Source organism: Ammospiza nelsoni, chromosome 1, assembly GCF_027579445.1.
Source record: "Ammospiza nelsoni isolate bAmmNel1 chromosome 1, bAmmNel1.pri, whole genome shotgun sequence".
In the NCBI taxonomy this organism is placed as follows: Eukaryota; Metazoa; Chordata; class Aves; order Passeriformes; family Passerellidae; genus Ammospiza; species Ammospiza nelsoni.
Genome location: NC_080633.1, coordinates 1123322 through 1134302, shown reverse-complemented (window position 1 = coordinate 1134302; position 10981 = coordinate 1123322). Strand labels below are relative to the sequence as shown.

Genomic DNA, 10981 nt, shown 5'->3' with positions numbered 1-10981 from the left:
TCCACATTCCCAGCAGGTAGCTCTGCATTCCTCCCCCGATGGCCCCATCCCTATTGAGTCCGGGATGTCACCCCCCAGCTGCCCCGGAGCACAACAGGAGACCAGTCAGCTCAGTCTTTTATCTGATTCTCTTCCCGGCTGGTCCGGTGGTCACCCAGCCCCCAGAGCCGTGTGGGGCTATCAGCTGCCCCCAGGCCACTGACCGCTCCCAGCCCCCCTCCCTGCACAGCGCTGGAGTTCAAACAACCCCAGTTCCACCATGGGATCTGACAGAGCCGCTCCTCTGCTGAATCCAGGGGCAGCGGCACCGCCGGGTCAGCTCCAGTCACCGACCCTCCTCTGCTGCCTCGGGGCCAGTCCCATCCCACCTGGGCCCTTCCCTGCCGAACAGCACAGCAGGCTCCATCCTCCTCCTCCCGAGACCCAGGTGGTGCCACGAGTCCCACAGCATCAGCACAGCAGGTTCCTGCTCCTCCTCCTCCCGAGACCCAGGTGGTGCCACGAGTCCCACAGCATCAGCACAGCAGGTTCCTGCTCCATCCTCCTCCTACCGAGACCCAGGTGGTGCCACGAGTCCCACAGCATCAGCACAGCAGGTTCCTGCTCCTCCTCCTCCTCCCGAGACCCAGGTGGTGCCACGAGTCCCACAGCACCGCGCACAAACTCCCGGTGCTGCCACAAGTCCCACGCTGAAGAACCGCTGTCCCTTCCCTTCTCCGTGCCTCTGGCTACCGATTGTCCTGGCTCAGAGCCTCGCAGGGCTCCAGCTCCGGCTCGTGTCCCGGCAAGCTGCCGGCCGGGGAGGCGCTCACGGCGTGCACCTTCTGGTGGTGGTTGAGCGACTGGCGGTGCCGGAAGCTCTTGGTGCAGCCGTGGCACTGGAAGGGGCGCTGCTGCGTGTGCCGCCGCTGGTGCTCCTCCAGCGACGCTTTCTGCGGGAAGCTCTCGGCGCACTCGATGCAGCGGTAGAGCCGCTCCCCGGCGGCGCCGCCCCGAGCCGGCCGGCCCGGCCAAGCGCTGCGGAGCTGCGGGCCGTGGATGCGCTGGTGCTTCTGCAGGTGGTGCTTCTGCACGAAGCCCTTGCCGCAGGCGGGGCAGCGGTACGGCCGCTCGCCGGTGTGGATGCGGTAGTGCTTGTTGAGGTTGGACTTCTCGTTGAAGCTCTTGCCGCAGGCCGGGCACTGGAAGGGCCGCTCGCCCGTGTGCAGGCGCTGGTGCCGCAGCAGCGCGGCGTGGTGCGCCAGGCTCTTCCCGCAGGACGTGCAGATGAAGGAGCCGTTGCTCTTCCTCTCCCGGCTCTGCTGCCGCGCCAGCAGGTTCCGCGTCAGCCGGACGCTCTTCCAGCCCGGCGGCAGCGCCCGGGGATCGTCCTGGGCGCTCTGCTGCTGCTCCCAGCCGGGCTGCGGCGACGCCACCTCGGCCGCGGGGTCCTCTGGCAGCGGCATCCCCTGGGCGAGCGCGAACGGCTGCTCCGTGCCCGCGCCCAGGGCGTGCTCGGCGGGGAACGGCAGCCCCGGGGCGGGGTGAGCCTCCACCGGCACCACCACCGGCTTGAATTCCCCCAGGCAGAATTCCCCCAGGCCCTCCCCGGCCGCCTTGGGCCCCGCCACGCCGTGGCTCTCCCAGGACACCGGCTGCTCCTGGCCGAGGGGAACCTCCTCGTCCAGCCTGACCGCGGGCACCATCGGCAGCGCCAGGAGCTCGGCTCCGTCCTCCTGCGGCTGCTGCTCTTCCGTCTTGATCACGATCATGTCACCTGTGGAGACACCACAGTTCATTCCCGGGAAGGAAAGGCCTCCTGTGCCTGCAGCTCCAGAGTGGGAGCGGGAGCAGAGGTGAGAGGAACTGGCAAAGAATGAAAGGGAGCACGAAGGGATTCCCAGGAGAAGATGAGGTGCAGCTTGTGGGACCTCAGGGACATCTTGGAATCACGGAATTAGGGAGGTTTGCAAAGCCCTCCAAACCAAAACCAAGCACTGCCAAGGCCCCACCACTGTCCTGTGTCCCCAAGTGCCACATCCACACAGCTTTTAAATCCTTCCAGGAATGGAGACTCCACCACTGCCCTGGGCATGCTGGACTCAATGACACTATGGACTGACAATATAATCCTCACAAAAAAACCACACCAGGGAGAATGCACCTCAGCTTTGCCTTCACAGAGTCCTCCATCCTGGAGAGAACCCCATCAGGAGTGGCAGAGTTTAAGTGTGTGAATCCAGGGAAAAGGATCAAAGCAAAGCCTCCCCAAAGCAGGAGGGAGCATCCACCCACAGGTACCCAGCTCCAAAGCCACCCTCACTGAGCCTTGCCCCAGGTTTTCCCATTTTCCATCCTTAAGAACAGTCTGGGCAGGTAGTCAGTGCCCATCCTCAGCCCCCCTCGCTGTCACTCACTGTCACCAAGCTGTCCTGGCCCTGCTCCCTTCTCCGGCAGCCCGGGGCTCCCTGGATCTTCCCTGTCCTCGGCTGGTGGCAGCAGCGCAGCTTTGGAACCATCATCCTCAGAGCCTGGGAAGGAGGGAGCAATGGGACGAACTGCTGACAGTGGGGACCACCCAAAAAGGGCTCCTGGAATTCCAGGACATCTGATCACACAGGCCACTGGCAGCTGAACCAGGCATGGGATTTCTCCTTATCCCAGAAGTGCCTGATGGACATTCAAGCTCTAAAATTTCAGTCCAAAATGAATGAGTACTAAAATGTAGGAATCTCTGCAGCAAATCCCTGCAGGGTGATCCATGTACAGCCCATATTCCAGGATAAACAGTGCAGGAACACTGGCTGCAGGACACGTCACCTGGAATCCCCCCACGTTCCACATGGGGAAGGTTTGGAAGCTGCATCAGCCCGGGGATGATGATGTTTCTGACATGATCTGAGTGATCCTCACCGAGAGGGACCATGGCCTCGTAGCTGCCCTTCCTGGCGATCCCACGGAGCTCCCGGCTGCCCACGCTGCTCCCCAGCTCCTGCTCGGGCAGAGCGGCCTCCTCACCCTCGCCCGCTGCTGGCACCTGGAAGTACAGGAGGCTCCACCTGGGGGTCCCCACTGAGCCCCTCCCCAGCCCCTGGGGGTCCAGAGCTCCCATGGACAGAGCCATGTCAGGAGGGACGTCCCCAGACATCCCAGCAAGGCTCAGCTGTTCCTCCCAGTATCCATCCTGTCAGCCAAGTGAGCAGTGACCCCTCAGGTGGGAGCAGGACAGTGGCACCATCCCACATCACCCCAGTGGGGCCCTGAAATATGACTGAAACACTTGGGGTGGGTGTTCTGCTCCCCCCCTCCCCTGGGGACAGTGACAAGCACCAAACAAGCCGTGTCCATCTGGCTCCGTGCAGTTCCTGAGAGCCAACAGCACTTCCCATGGCCACATGGTCACCTGGGGCACTTTCCCACTGCTTTGGGCACATCTCTGTCACCTGTGGCCTGTCCCTCTCACGCTGAGCACATCCCTGAGAGCTGGGACACATCCCTGTCCATCTCTGGCACATTCCCATTAGCTGGCGCTTGTCCCTGTTCGTCACCGCTGGCATGTCCCCGTTATCTGGGGCTTGTCCCCATTACCTACACCACATCCCTGTCACTGAGGGCACATCCCTGTTCCCTGGGACTCATCCCCATTACCACGGGCTCATCTCCATCCCGTTACCCAGAACTTGTCCCTGTCACCGCTGGCATGTCCCCGTCCCCGTGGGCTCAGCCCTTTCCCCATTCTCCGGTGCCGGTTCCTTTCTTCATTCCCCGGGGCTGGTTCCCGTTCCCCGGGTCGCATCCCCGTCCCCCGGGCCCACCGTGTCCCCGTGCGGGCCCGTCCCGGTTCCCCGGGCCCCGACCCCGTCCCGGTACCTGTGTCCGCTCCCGGGCGGTCCCGGAACCGGTGCCGGTGCGGTTTCCCCCGCAGCGGCAGCGGCGGAGCTGGCGCTGGATGCGGCGGAGGCGGCGGGAGTTGTCCCTGAGGAGCGCGGCCAGCCGGGCCCCGCCGGCCCGCACCGTGCGCTCCAGCCCCGCCACGCGCCGCTCCAGCCGCTCCAGCCGCCGCTCCGCCGCCTCCACGCCCCGCTCCAGCCGCCGCTCCGCCACCGCCACCGCCCGCAGCGACAGCTCCGCCGGGGCGGCCCCGCCGGGGCCCGCGCCGGGATCGGGGCCCGCGCCCGGCCAGGCCTCGGGCGCCCGCTCGGGGTCCTGCTGCGGGGGGAAGAGGGCGGTGAGGGGCGGCCGGGCCCGGGGTCCCGCCGGGGCTGCGGGGGTGCCGGTGCCGGGGGGTCCCGCCGGTACCTGAGCGCGGCCCCACTGGGCCATGGCCGCCCCTCACCGCCGCCGCCGCAGCGCCCCCTGCCGGCCCCGCGCCAACCGCGCCGCCCCGCCCGCCGCACCGAGAGACCCCGGCCCGGCCCGGCCCCGTTACAGCCCCAGCCCATCCCATCCCATCGACAGCCCCATCCCAGCCCATCTACAGCCCCAGCCCATCCCATCGACAGCCCGACCCCACACTATCCCCATCCCCATCCCAGGATGGGTCAGCCTGGAAGGGACCACTGAAGGGATCGCTGTGGCTCATCTGGTCTCGGCTCCCTGCTCGCTCAGGGTTATCCCAGAGCACAGGGCACAGGATTGTGTCCAGACCATTCTGGAATATCTCCAGTGAGGGAGGCTCCACACCCTCTCTGGACAGTCTGTTCCAGGGCTCAGTCGCTGCACAGGGTGGAAGCTCTTGGTGGAACTTCTGTCCAGGTGGAACTTCTTGGGCATCAGTTTCCTGCCTGTTCCTCTTGTCCTGTTGCCAGGTCCCACAGCAAACAGCCAAGCTTTGTCAGTCCCATCCTATCTCCATTCCCATCCTGGTTTCTATCACATCCACATCCACCCCCATTCCATCCATCCATCCATCCATCCATCCATCCATCCATCCATCCATCCATCCATCCATCATCTCCCCTCTTACCCCCATCCCACCCTACCCCTATTCCATCTTCATCCCATCCATCCCCAGCTCTCCATGAGGATCACAGCTCCAGCCCTCAAATCCCCAGTGCCATTCCCAGAGGCCCATCCAGACCCCCAATCCCATCCCACCCCATCTCAGACTGGGACTGCAGCCCCCCAGCAGCAGCTGGCACCCCCACCCAGTGTTCCATTCTCACTCTTCCATCACTCCATCCCACAGATCCCATTCCTGGTGCTGCCCACCCAGCCAGACCCGGCAGGACCCTCCCAGAGCCCCCTCAAGGAATCCACGTGCAGCATCCTGGTTTCTACAGCATCTATTGGCACTCTCCAGAAAAGGGACCCACTCCCAGCATCCCACCCACCCACCAGGGCTTGGGAACAAGGAGCCCCCTCACATGGGCTGGGCAGGTGCTCCCCGTCCCCACCCCAGGGCAGGGGAGCCAGAAAATGTTGTCCATGTTCCAGCCTTCATCTGGACAGGGATAGAGGGGAGAAGGTCTGACAGTGGCCTCCGGTCCCCAGGAGGTCACTTCAAAATCCAGCAGCAGCATTGCATCCCTGGGAGTCATTTCAAAGTCTAGGTAGCACCATCCTGTTCTCGGGAGGACACCTCAAGGTTCAACAGCAGCAAGGTTCATCACGTATCCCATTCCTGAGAAGACACCTTAATGCCCATCGGCAGCACCATCCCATTCTTCACCTCAAGATCAGACAGCAGCCTCCTATCCTAGGGATCTCAATTTAACGTCCATCAGCAGCACCCTGTGTCCGGGACGTCACCTCAAAGTCATCAGCAGCATCGTGGGCGGTCACCTCACGTCTCTGGGAGGTCACCTCGAATTTCAGCAGCAGCTTCCCCCACCCCTGTGTGTACACCCTGAGCTCCAACAGCAGCCTCCCATTCCAGGAGGTCACCTCAAGGTCCCACAGCAGGGCCCCATCCCTGGGGGGTCACAGCCTGGCTTCCCACCCCGTCCCCTGCCGCGGGAGCCGCCACGACGGGCCCCGGGTTGGCGCAGGCGAACGGCCGCTCCTGCCGCCTGTGGATCCTCTGGTGGGCCTTGAGGTGGGAGAACCTCTTGAAGGTCTTCTGGCAGATGCCACACTGGTGGGGCCGGACGCCCATGAGCATCCAGTGCTGCCGGACGAAGTCCGAGACCCAGGTGAAGCTGCGGTTGCAGCAGGGACACAGGATGAGGTGGTGGCCCGAGTGCCGGCGCTGGTGCACCGTCAGGAACACCTGGTTGGAGAAGCTTTCCCGGCACTCGGTGCACGTGTACATCACTTTTCCAGCTGGCAGCGAGCACCGGGCAGGGCCGGGCTCCTGCCACACCGTGCCACAGTCCCTGCTCGGGGCTTGTGGCTGCGAGGACGGGCACAGGCTCTGGCTGGGACATTCCTCCGGCTTTGAGGCCTGGCAGGTGCCATTGGCTGCCCAGGTTTGGGGCTGGGATGTTGGGCACTGGGATGATGGGCATGGCCCCTGGCTGGGACATGCCTTTGCATCCAAGGGCTGGCAGGGGCCATTGGGTGCCCAGGCTTGGGGCTGGGATGTTTGGCACGGCATCCCTTGGCTGGGACATCCATTTGCATCCAAAGGCTGGCAGGTGCCATTGGGTGCCCAGGTTTGGGGCTGGGATGTTGGGCACGGTGTCCTACTGGGACACTCCTCTGGCTTTGAGGCCTGGCACATGCCATTAGCTGGCCAGGTTTGGGGATGGGACGCTGGGAATGGCACCTGGCTGGGACACACCTCCAGCTCCGAGGGCTGGCACGTCCCGTTGGCCGCCCAGGCGCGCAGGTGCCGCCTGATTTTCTTCTTGGACATGAACTTGCGGTCGCAGTGGACGCAGACGTAGGGCACCCAGTTGGTGTGGCCACGCTGGTGGATCAGGAGGTTGATCTTCAGCAGGAAGGTTTTCCTGCAGATGGGGCAGGAGTAAAATTCCCGGGCGGAATTTCGCTGCCAGGGCACGGGCCGGCCCACGCAGGAGTCCTTCTCTGGCTCCCCTGGGCTGGGATCTGCCTGTTCTGTCATCTTGTGGACATCTGGTGCCACCTCCTTTCCTGGTTCTTCAGGAATGTCGGCCACCAGATCTTGGCCAGTATTCCATGAATCTTTCATGGCCTCCTCTTCCTGACCCTTGTCCTCTTCCTGACCCTTGGAGGGTGTTTTGGGCATTGACAGATTCTCTGCAGCAACCTCCTCCTGTGGCACCTCCATCGGGATCCCCGCTTCAGCATCTCCTGAGAATTTTGTAGAATCCAAACATCATTTTAAACATGGTTTTAAGGCATGAAAAGCAAAGGGCTTTGCTCCCACCCTCCCTCACTTCCTGCCCTGTTCCCAGCTAGCACAAATCCCAGCCCCGCTCTCCTCTTCCAGCTCAGTCTCTGGACTGTGTAAAAGGCAGGAACAGCCAGAGCTGATCCCCATAGACACCCCAGGACAGTCTGAGGTGGAAACATCACCCAGGGGGACAAGGGACTCTGACAACCACCCCGGGGCTGGTCTGGGCAGGTGCTCCAATGCCATGCCATAACCCAAACAGTTTCAGGGCTGGTAACACGATTTGCTTCCCTTTCCTGGAAGCCCCAAGCCCAGACAGAGGCCCAATAGACCCCCCCCAAGCTGCTGGCCCCACCAAGGAGGGCGAAGGGTTCTGCCCCAGTACCTGCTGCAGGGGGAGAACTGTTGTGACCCACGGCATCCTGGCAGTGCACGGACAGCGGGCAGGGAGGGGATCTCGGCTGGCTGAGATCCGCCGGGACAGCAGGGGCTTCCAGAGGGACAGGTGCTGTGAGGGCAAGAGCAGGGATGAAGGTGGGTAAGGAACAGCCAGGCAGGGCTCCAGGACCCCTCGCAGCAGCAGCAGCACAGTTTGCCAGGCACTCACGTGTGCTGCAGTTCTCTGGGACCACTGGGCTACTGCTTTCCTCCATCAGGTTCTCACTCTCCTCTGCTGGGTTCCCACTTTCTTTTGCTGGGCTCCTGTTACCCTCTGCTGAGCTCCTGTTATCCTCTGCTTGGCTCTTGATTTCCTCTGCTTGGCTCCTGTTTTCCTCTGCTGTGCTCCTGTTTTCCTCTGCTGAGCTCCTGTTTTCCTCTGCCTGGCTCTTGTTTTCCTCTGCTGTGCTCCTGTTTTCTTCTGCTGTGCTCCTGTTATCCTCTGCTTGGCTCCTGTTATCCTCTGCTTGGCTCCTGTTATCCTCTGCTTGGCTCCTGTTATCCTCTGCCTGGCTCTTGTTTTCCTCTGCTGAGATCCTGTTTTCCTCTGCTGAGCTCCTGTTTTCCTCTGCTGAGCTCCTGTTTTCCTCTGCTGAGCTCCTGTTTTCCTCTGCCACATCCCAGATTTCCTTTATCAGGTTCCCTCTTATCTCCACTAGGCCCCAGCTTTCCTCCACCAGGTTCTCACTTTTCTCTGCCACATTCCCGCTTTCCTCTGGCTCCCTGCAGCCCCTGTCCATTGTCTCTGTCTCCAGCAGTGCATCATCGCTGGTGCAGTTCTGTTGGGCTGGCTCTGTGGAGGACAAGGACATTTGGATTCACCAGCAGCCAGTGAAAAATCCCATTCCAGTGGGTGTCAGGATCCCTCACACCCAGCAGCCGATGGGGCAGGGGCTCCAGGCTATCCACATGTCCCAGCAGGTGTTCCCTCACAGCGGACACTCCCAGTCCTTGTGAGGTGTCCCAGGTTGGAAAAGGCTTGGAGCAACCTGCACTCGTGCAAGGTGTCCCTGCCCACGGCAGGGGCTTGGAAAGAGATGAGCTTTAAGATTCCTCTCAACCCAAACCCAAAATTCTGAGATTCACGGTCCCAGTGAGCAGCCAGAAGCTGGTGGCACAGAAGGAACCCAGTGTCACCCACCTACAGCCAGCTCTGGGGACATCTCTTCTGCCTCTGTCTCTGATTCTGGCGGCGTGCTGAGCTCTTCACTTTCCAGCTGCAGTAACAGTTCGGGCTTGGACAGGGCAGAGTCTGGGCAAGAGCAGGACACACATCAGGAACATGATGGGACAGGGACTCTGCACCCACAGCTGGGCAACAGAGCCAGTCCCAACCCCAGAAACTTCATCTGCAACTTCACCGCGGCCACGACGGGAGTTATGGACACAGACAGGAAACAGCAGGCAGAGCTGACAGGGAGTATGGAAAGTCCCCTGGGAACAACTGCATGAAAACCCATCCTTGCTCTGGGCCTGCTACAGAATTCCCTGTTCTCCCAGAAATTCACCTTGCAGATAGGAAAATACCCTGAATGATGGGAAGGGAATTGTGAGACTCTTGACTGCATGAGGGCACTGCTGAGGGACCACCTTGAATCCTGGGGGTAACTCTGGGCCCCTCATGCCAAGGAAGACCTTGAGGGGCTGGAGCAGAGGAAGGGAACAGAGCACCAGGAGCTGGGAGGCTCAGCCTGGAGAAAAGGAGGCTCGGGGGGGACCTTCTGGCTCTGCACAGCTCCTGACAGGAGGGTGCAGCCAGGAGGGAATCAGGACCTGCTCCCAGGGAACGGGACAAGAGGAAACAGCTTCAAGGGGAGGTTCAGGTTGGATTGTAGGGGAAATTCTCATGGAAAAGGGTGTCCCAGGCAGAGAATTTTGGAGGTGACAACCCAGGGAGATGATAACACCAACAATGGACCTCTTCTCCACAAGGAAAAGACACCAAGCACTTACTACCCTGTCCTGCGACTCCCTGCCATGCTCCAAACGCTGCCGGAGGGGACAGGGGAAAGGGAGGATTATCTGAGAGCTGGAGATTGCAGCAAAAGGCAAAGAGGCAGAGAAAGGACCCCAAGAGAGCTCCCTGGGGCTGCCAAACCGGCGCAAACGCAGCCTACACAGGGACACCAGCATCTCGTAGTTGCCTTCCATGACGCTCCGGTACATTTCCTTCTGTCCCTCGTCCAGGCTTGCCCACTCCTGCTGGCTGAACCGCACTGCCACATCCTCGAACCGCACCGGGACCTGCAGCACCGGCTGGGATGGGGACGGGGCAGCGACCCCGAACAACTCCCAGACCCTCAGACCCCCCCAGCCCTTCAATAGCTCCCAAACCCCCGTACGGAGTCCCCCTTGTTTATTCCCAGTCTCCTAAACCAGCCTGCTCCCAGCAGCCCACTGGATTCATCCCCACTTTCCCGAAACCCACTGCTGCCCCCTGAGGAGCCACCCGAGCTGCTCCCGGCCAGCCGGGAATCCACTGGATTCCCATCCCGCCTCCCGAAACCCCCCGCAGCCCCCTCAGGGGGCTCCCAAACCGCTCCCAGCCCTCCAGAGCCCCATAGGCGACCCCCAGGCTCCCTCCCAGCCACCAACCCTCCTTCCAACAGCCCCAAAAGCGACCCCCAGCCTCCCCTTGAACCTCCCACCAGCCCCTCAGTGCTCCCCCAGCCTCACTCCCAACCTCCGGCCCCACAATGACCCCATAAGCGACTCCCCCATCCCACTCCCAGCCCTCCTCGCCCCGCATCGCGCCCTCGGTCTCACCCTCAGCCCCACCAGCGACCCCTCCTCGCTCCCCCGGCTCGCCCATCGCGGCTCTCACCCCGTGGAGCTGCAGGGCGGCGAGGGGCAGCTCCCGCAGCGCCGCCTCCGCCCGCTCCATCCGCCGCTCCAGCGCCTCGAGGCGCGCCGGGAGCTCCGCCATGGCCCCGCGCCGCCGCGGCCGGGGCGGGACCGCGCGGGACGGGACACGCCGCCGGAGGGGCGGCACCGAGCGCAGGAGGGCAGGGTGGGCTGGATGGATAGGGGGGTGGGATGGGCTGGGAGGGCGGTGCCGAGCCCCCGGAGGGGTGGGTTGGTTGGCTGGATGGATAGGGGGGTGGGATGGCCTGGGAGGGCGGTGCCAAGTTCCTGGAGGGATGAATTGGTTGGATGGATGGAGGGAGGGATGGGCGGTGGGATGGGTTGGGAGGGCGGCACCGAGCTCCTCTAGGGGTGGGTTGGTTGGATGGATGGATGGATGGAGGGACGGGCTGGGAGGGTGGCACCGAGCCTCCGGAGGGAGGAGTTGGTTGGATGGAT

At 62.7% G+C, this 10981-nt stretch overlaps 2 protein-coding genes across 4 annotated transcripts; both read right to left on the bottom strand.

Moving 5' to 3' along the window:
• Positions 1-728: 728 nt before the first annotated feature.
• On the bottom strand, positions 729-4302 carry LOC132079679 (zinc finger protein GLI4-like). The gene is made up of 4 exons (XM_059482435.1): positions 3850-4302; positions 2893-3016; positions 2397-2510; positions 729-1756 (listed from the first exon to the last, which is right to left on the bottom strand). The coding sequence occupies exons 1-4, from the start codon at positions 4300-4302 to the stop codon at positions 729-731; spliced, it is 1719 nt and encodes a 572-aa protein (XP_059338418.1).
• Positions 4303-5289: 987 nt separating this feature from the next.
• Positions 5290-10580, bottom strand: LOC132085788 (zinc finger protein 572-like). 3 transcript variants are annotated; one of them, XM_059491348.1, is made up of 6 exons: positions 10503-10580; positions 9796-9922; positions 8820-8930; positions 7848-8471; positions 7626-7748; positions 5290-7197 (listed from the first exon to the last, which is right to left on the bottom strand). In XM_059491348.1, exons 1-6 carry the CDS (start codon positions 10560-10562, stop codon positions 5867-5869), a joined length of 2376 nt encoding a protein of 791 aa, XP_059347331.1. In that variant the 5' UTR covers positions 10563-10580; the 3' UTR covers positions 5290-5866. The 3 variants fall into 3 exon arrangements, with proteins under 3 accessions (XP_059347331.1, XP_059347261.1, XP_059347383.1); XM_059491278.1 differs by having other exon boundaries at positions 7626-8471; XM_059491400.1 differs by lacking the exon at positions 10503-10580 and having other exon boundaries at positions 7626-8471; positions 9632-9848.
• Positions 10581-10981: the final 401 nt, after the last annotated feature.

Bases quoted from the DNA above. Each gene is read 5' to 3' on its own strand.
- LOC132079679 (XM_059482435.1), bottom strand. From the start codon at position 4,302: ATGGCCCAGTGGGGCCGCGCTCAGGTACCGGCGGGACCCCCCGGCACC. The intron at 3,017-3,849 runs GTACCGGGACGG...CTGTACTTCCAG, and splicing joins CCGCCCGGGAGCGGACACAG to GTGCCAGCAGCGGGCGAGGG. The intron at 1,757-2,396 runs GTGAGTGACAGC...GTGTCTCCACAG, and splicing joins GCCAGGACAGCTTGGTGACA to GTGACATGATCGTGATCAAG.
- LOC132085788 (XM_059491278.1), bottom strand. From the start codon at position 10,562: ATGGAGCGGGCGGAGGCGGCGCTGCGGGAGCTGCCCCTCGCCGCCCTG. The intron at 9,923-10,502 runs GTGAGAGCCGCG...CCGGTGCTGCAG, and splicing joins CCGCCCTGCAGCTCCACGGG to GTCCCGGTGCGGTTCGAGGA. The intron at 7,198-7,625 runs GTACTGGGGCAG...CAAAATTCTCAG, and splicing joins CAGTTCTCCCCCTGCAGCAG to GAGATGCTGAAGCGGGGATC.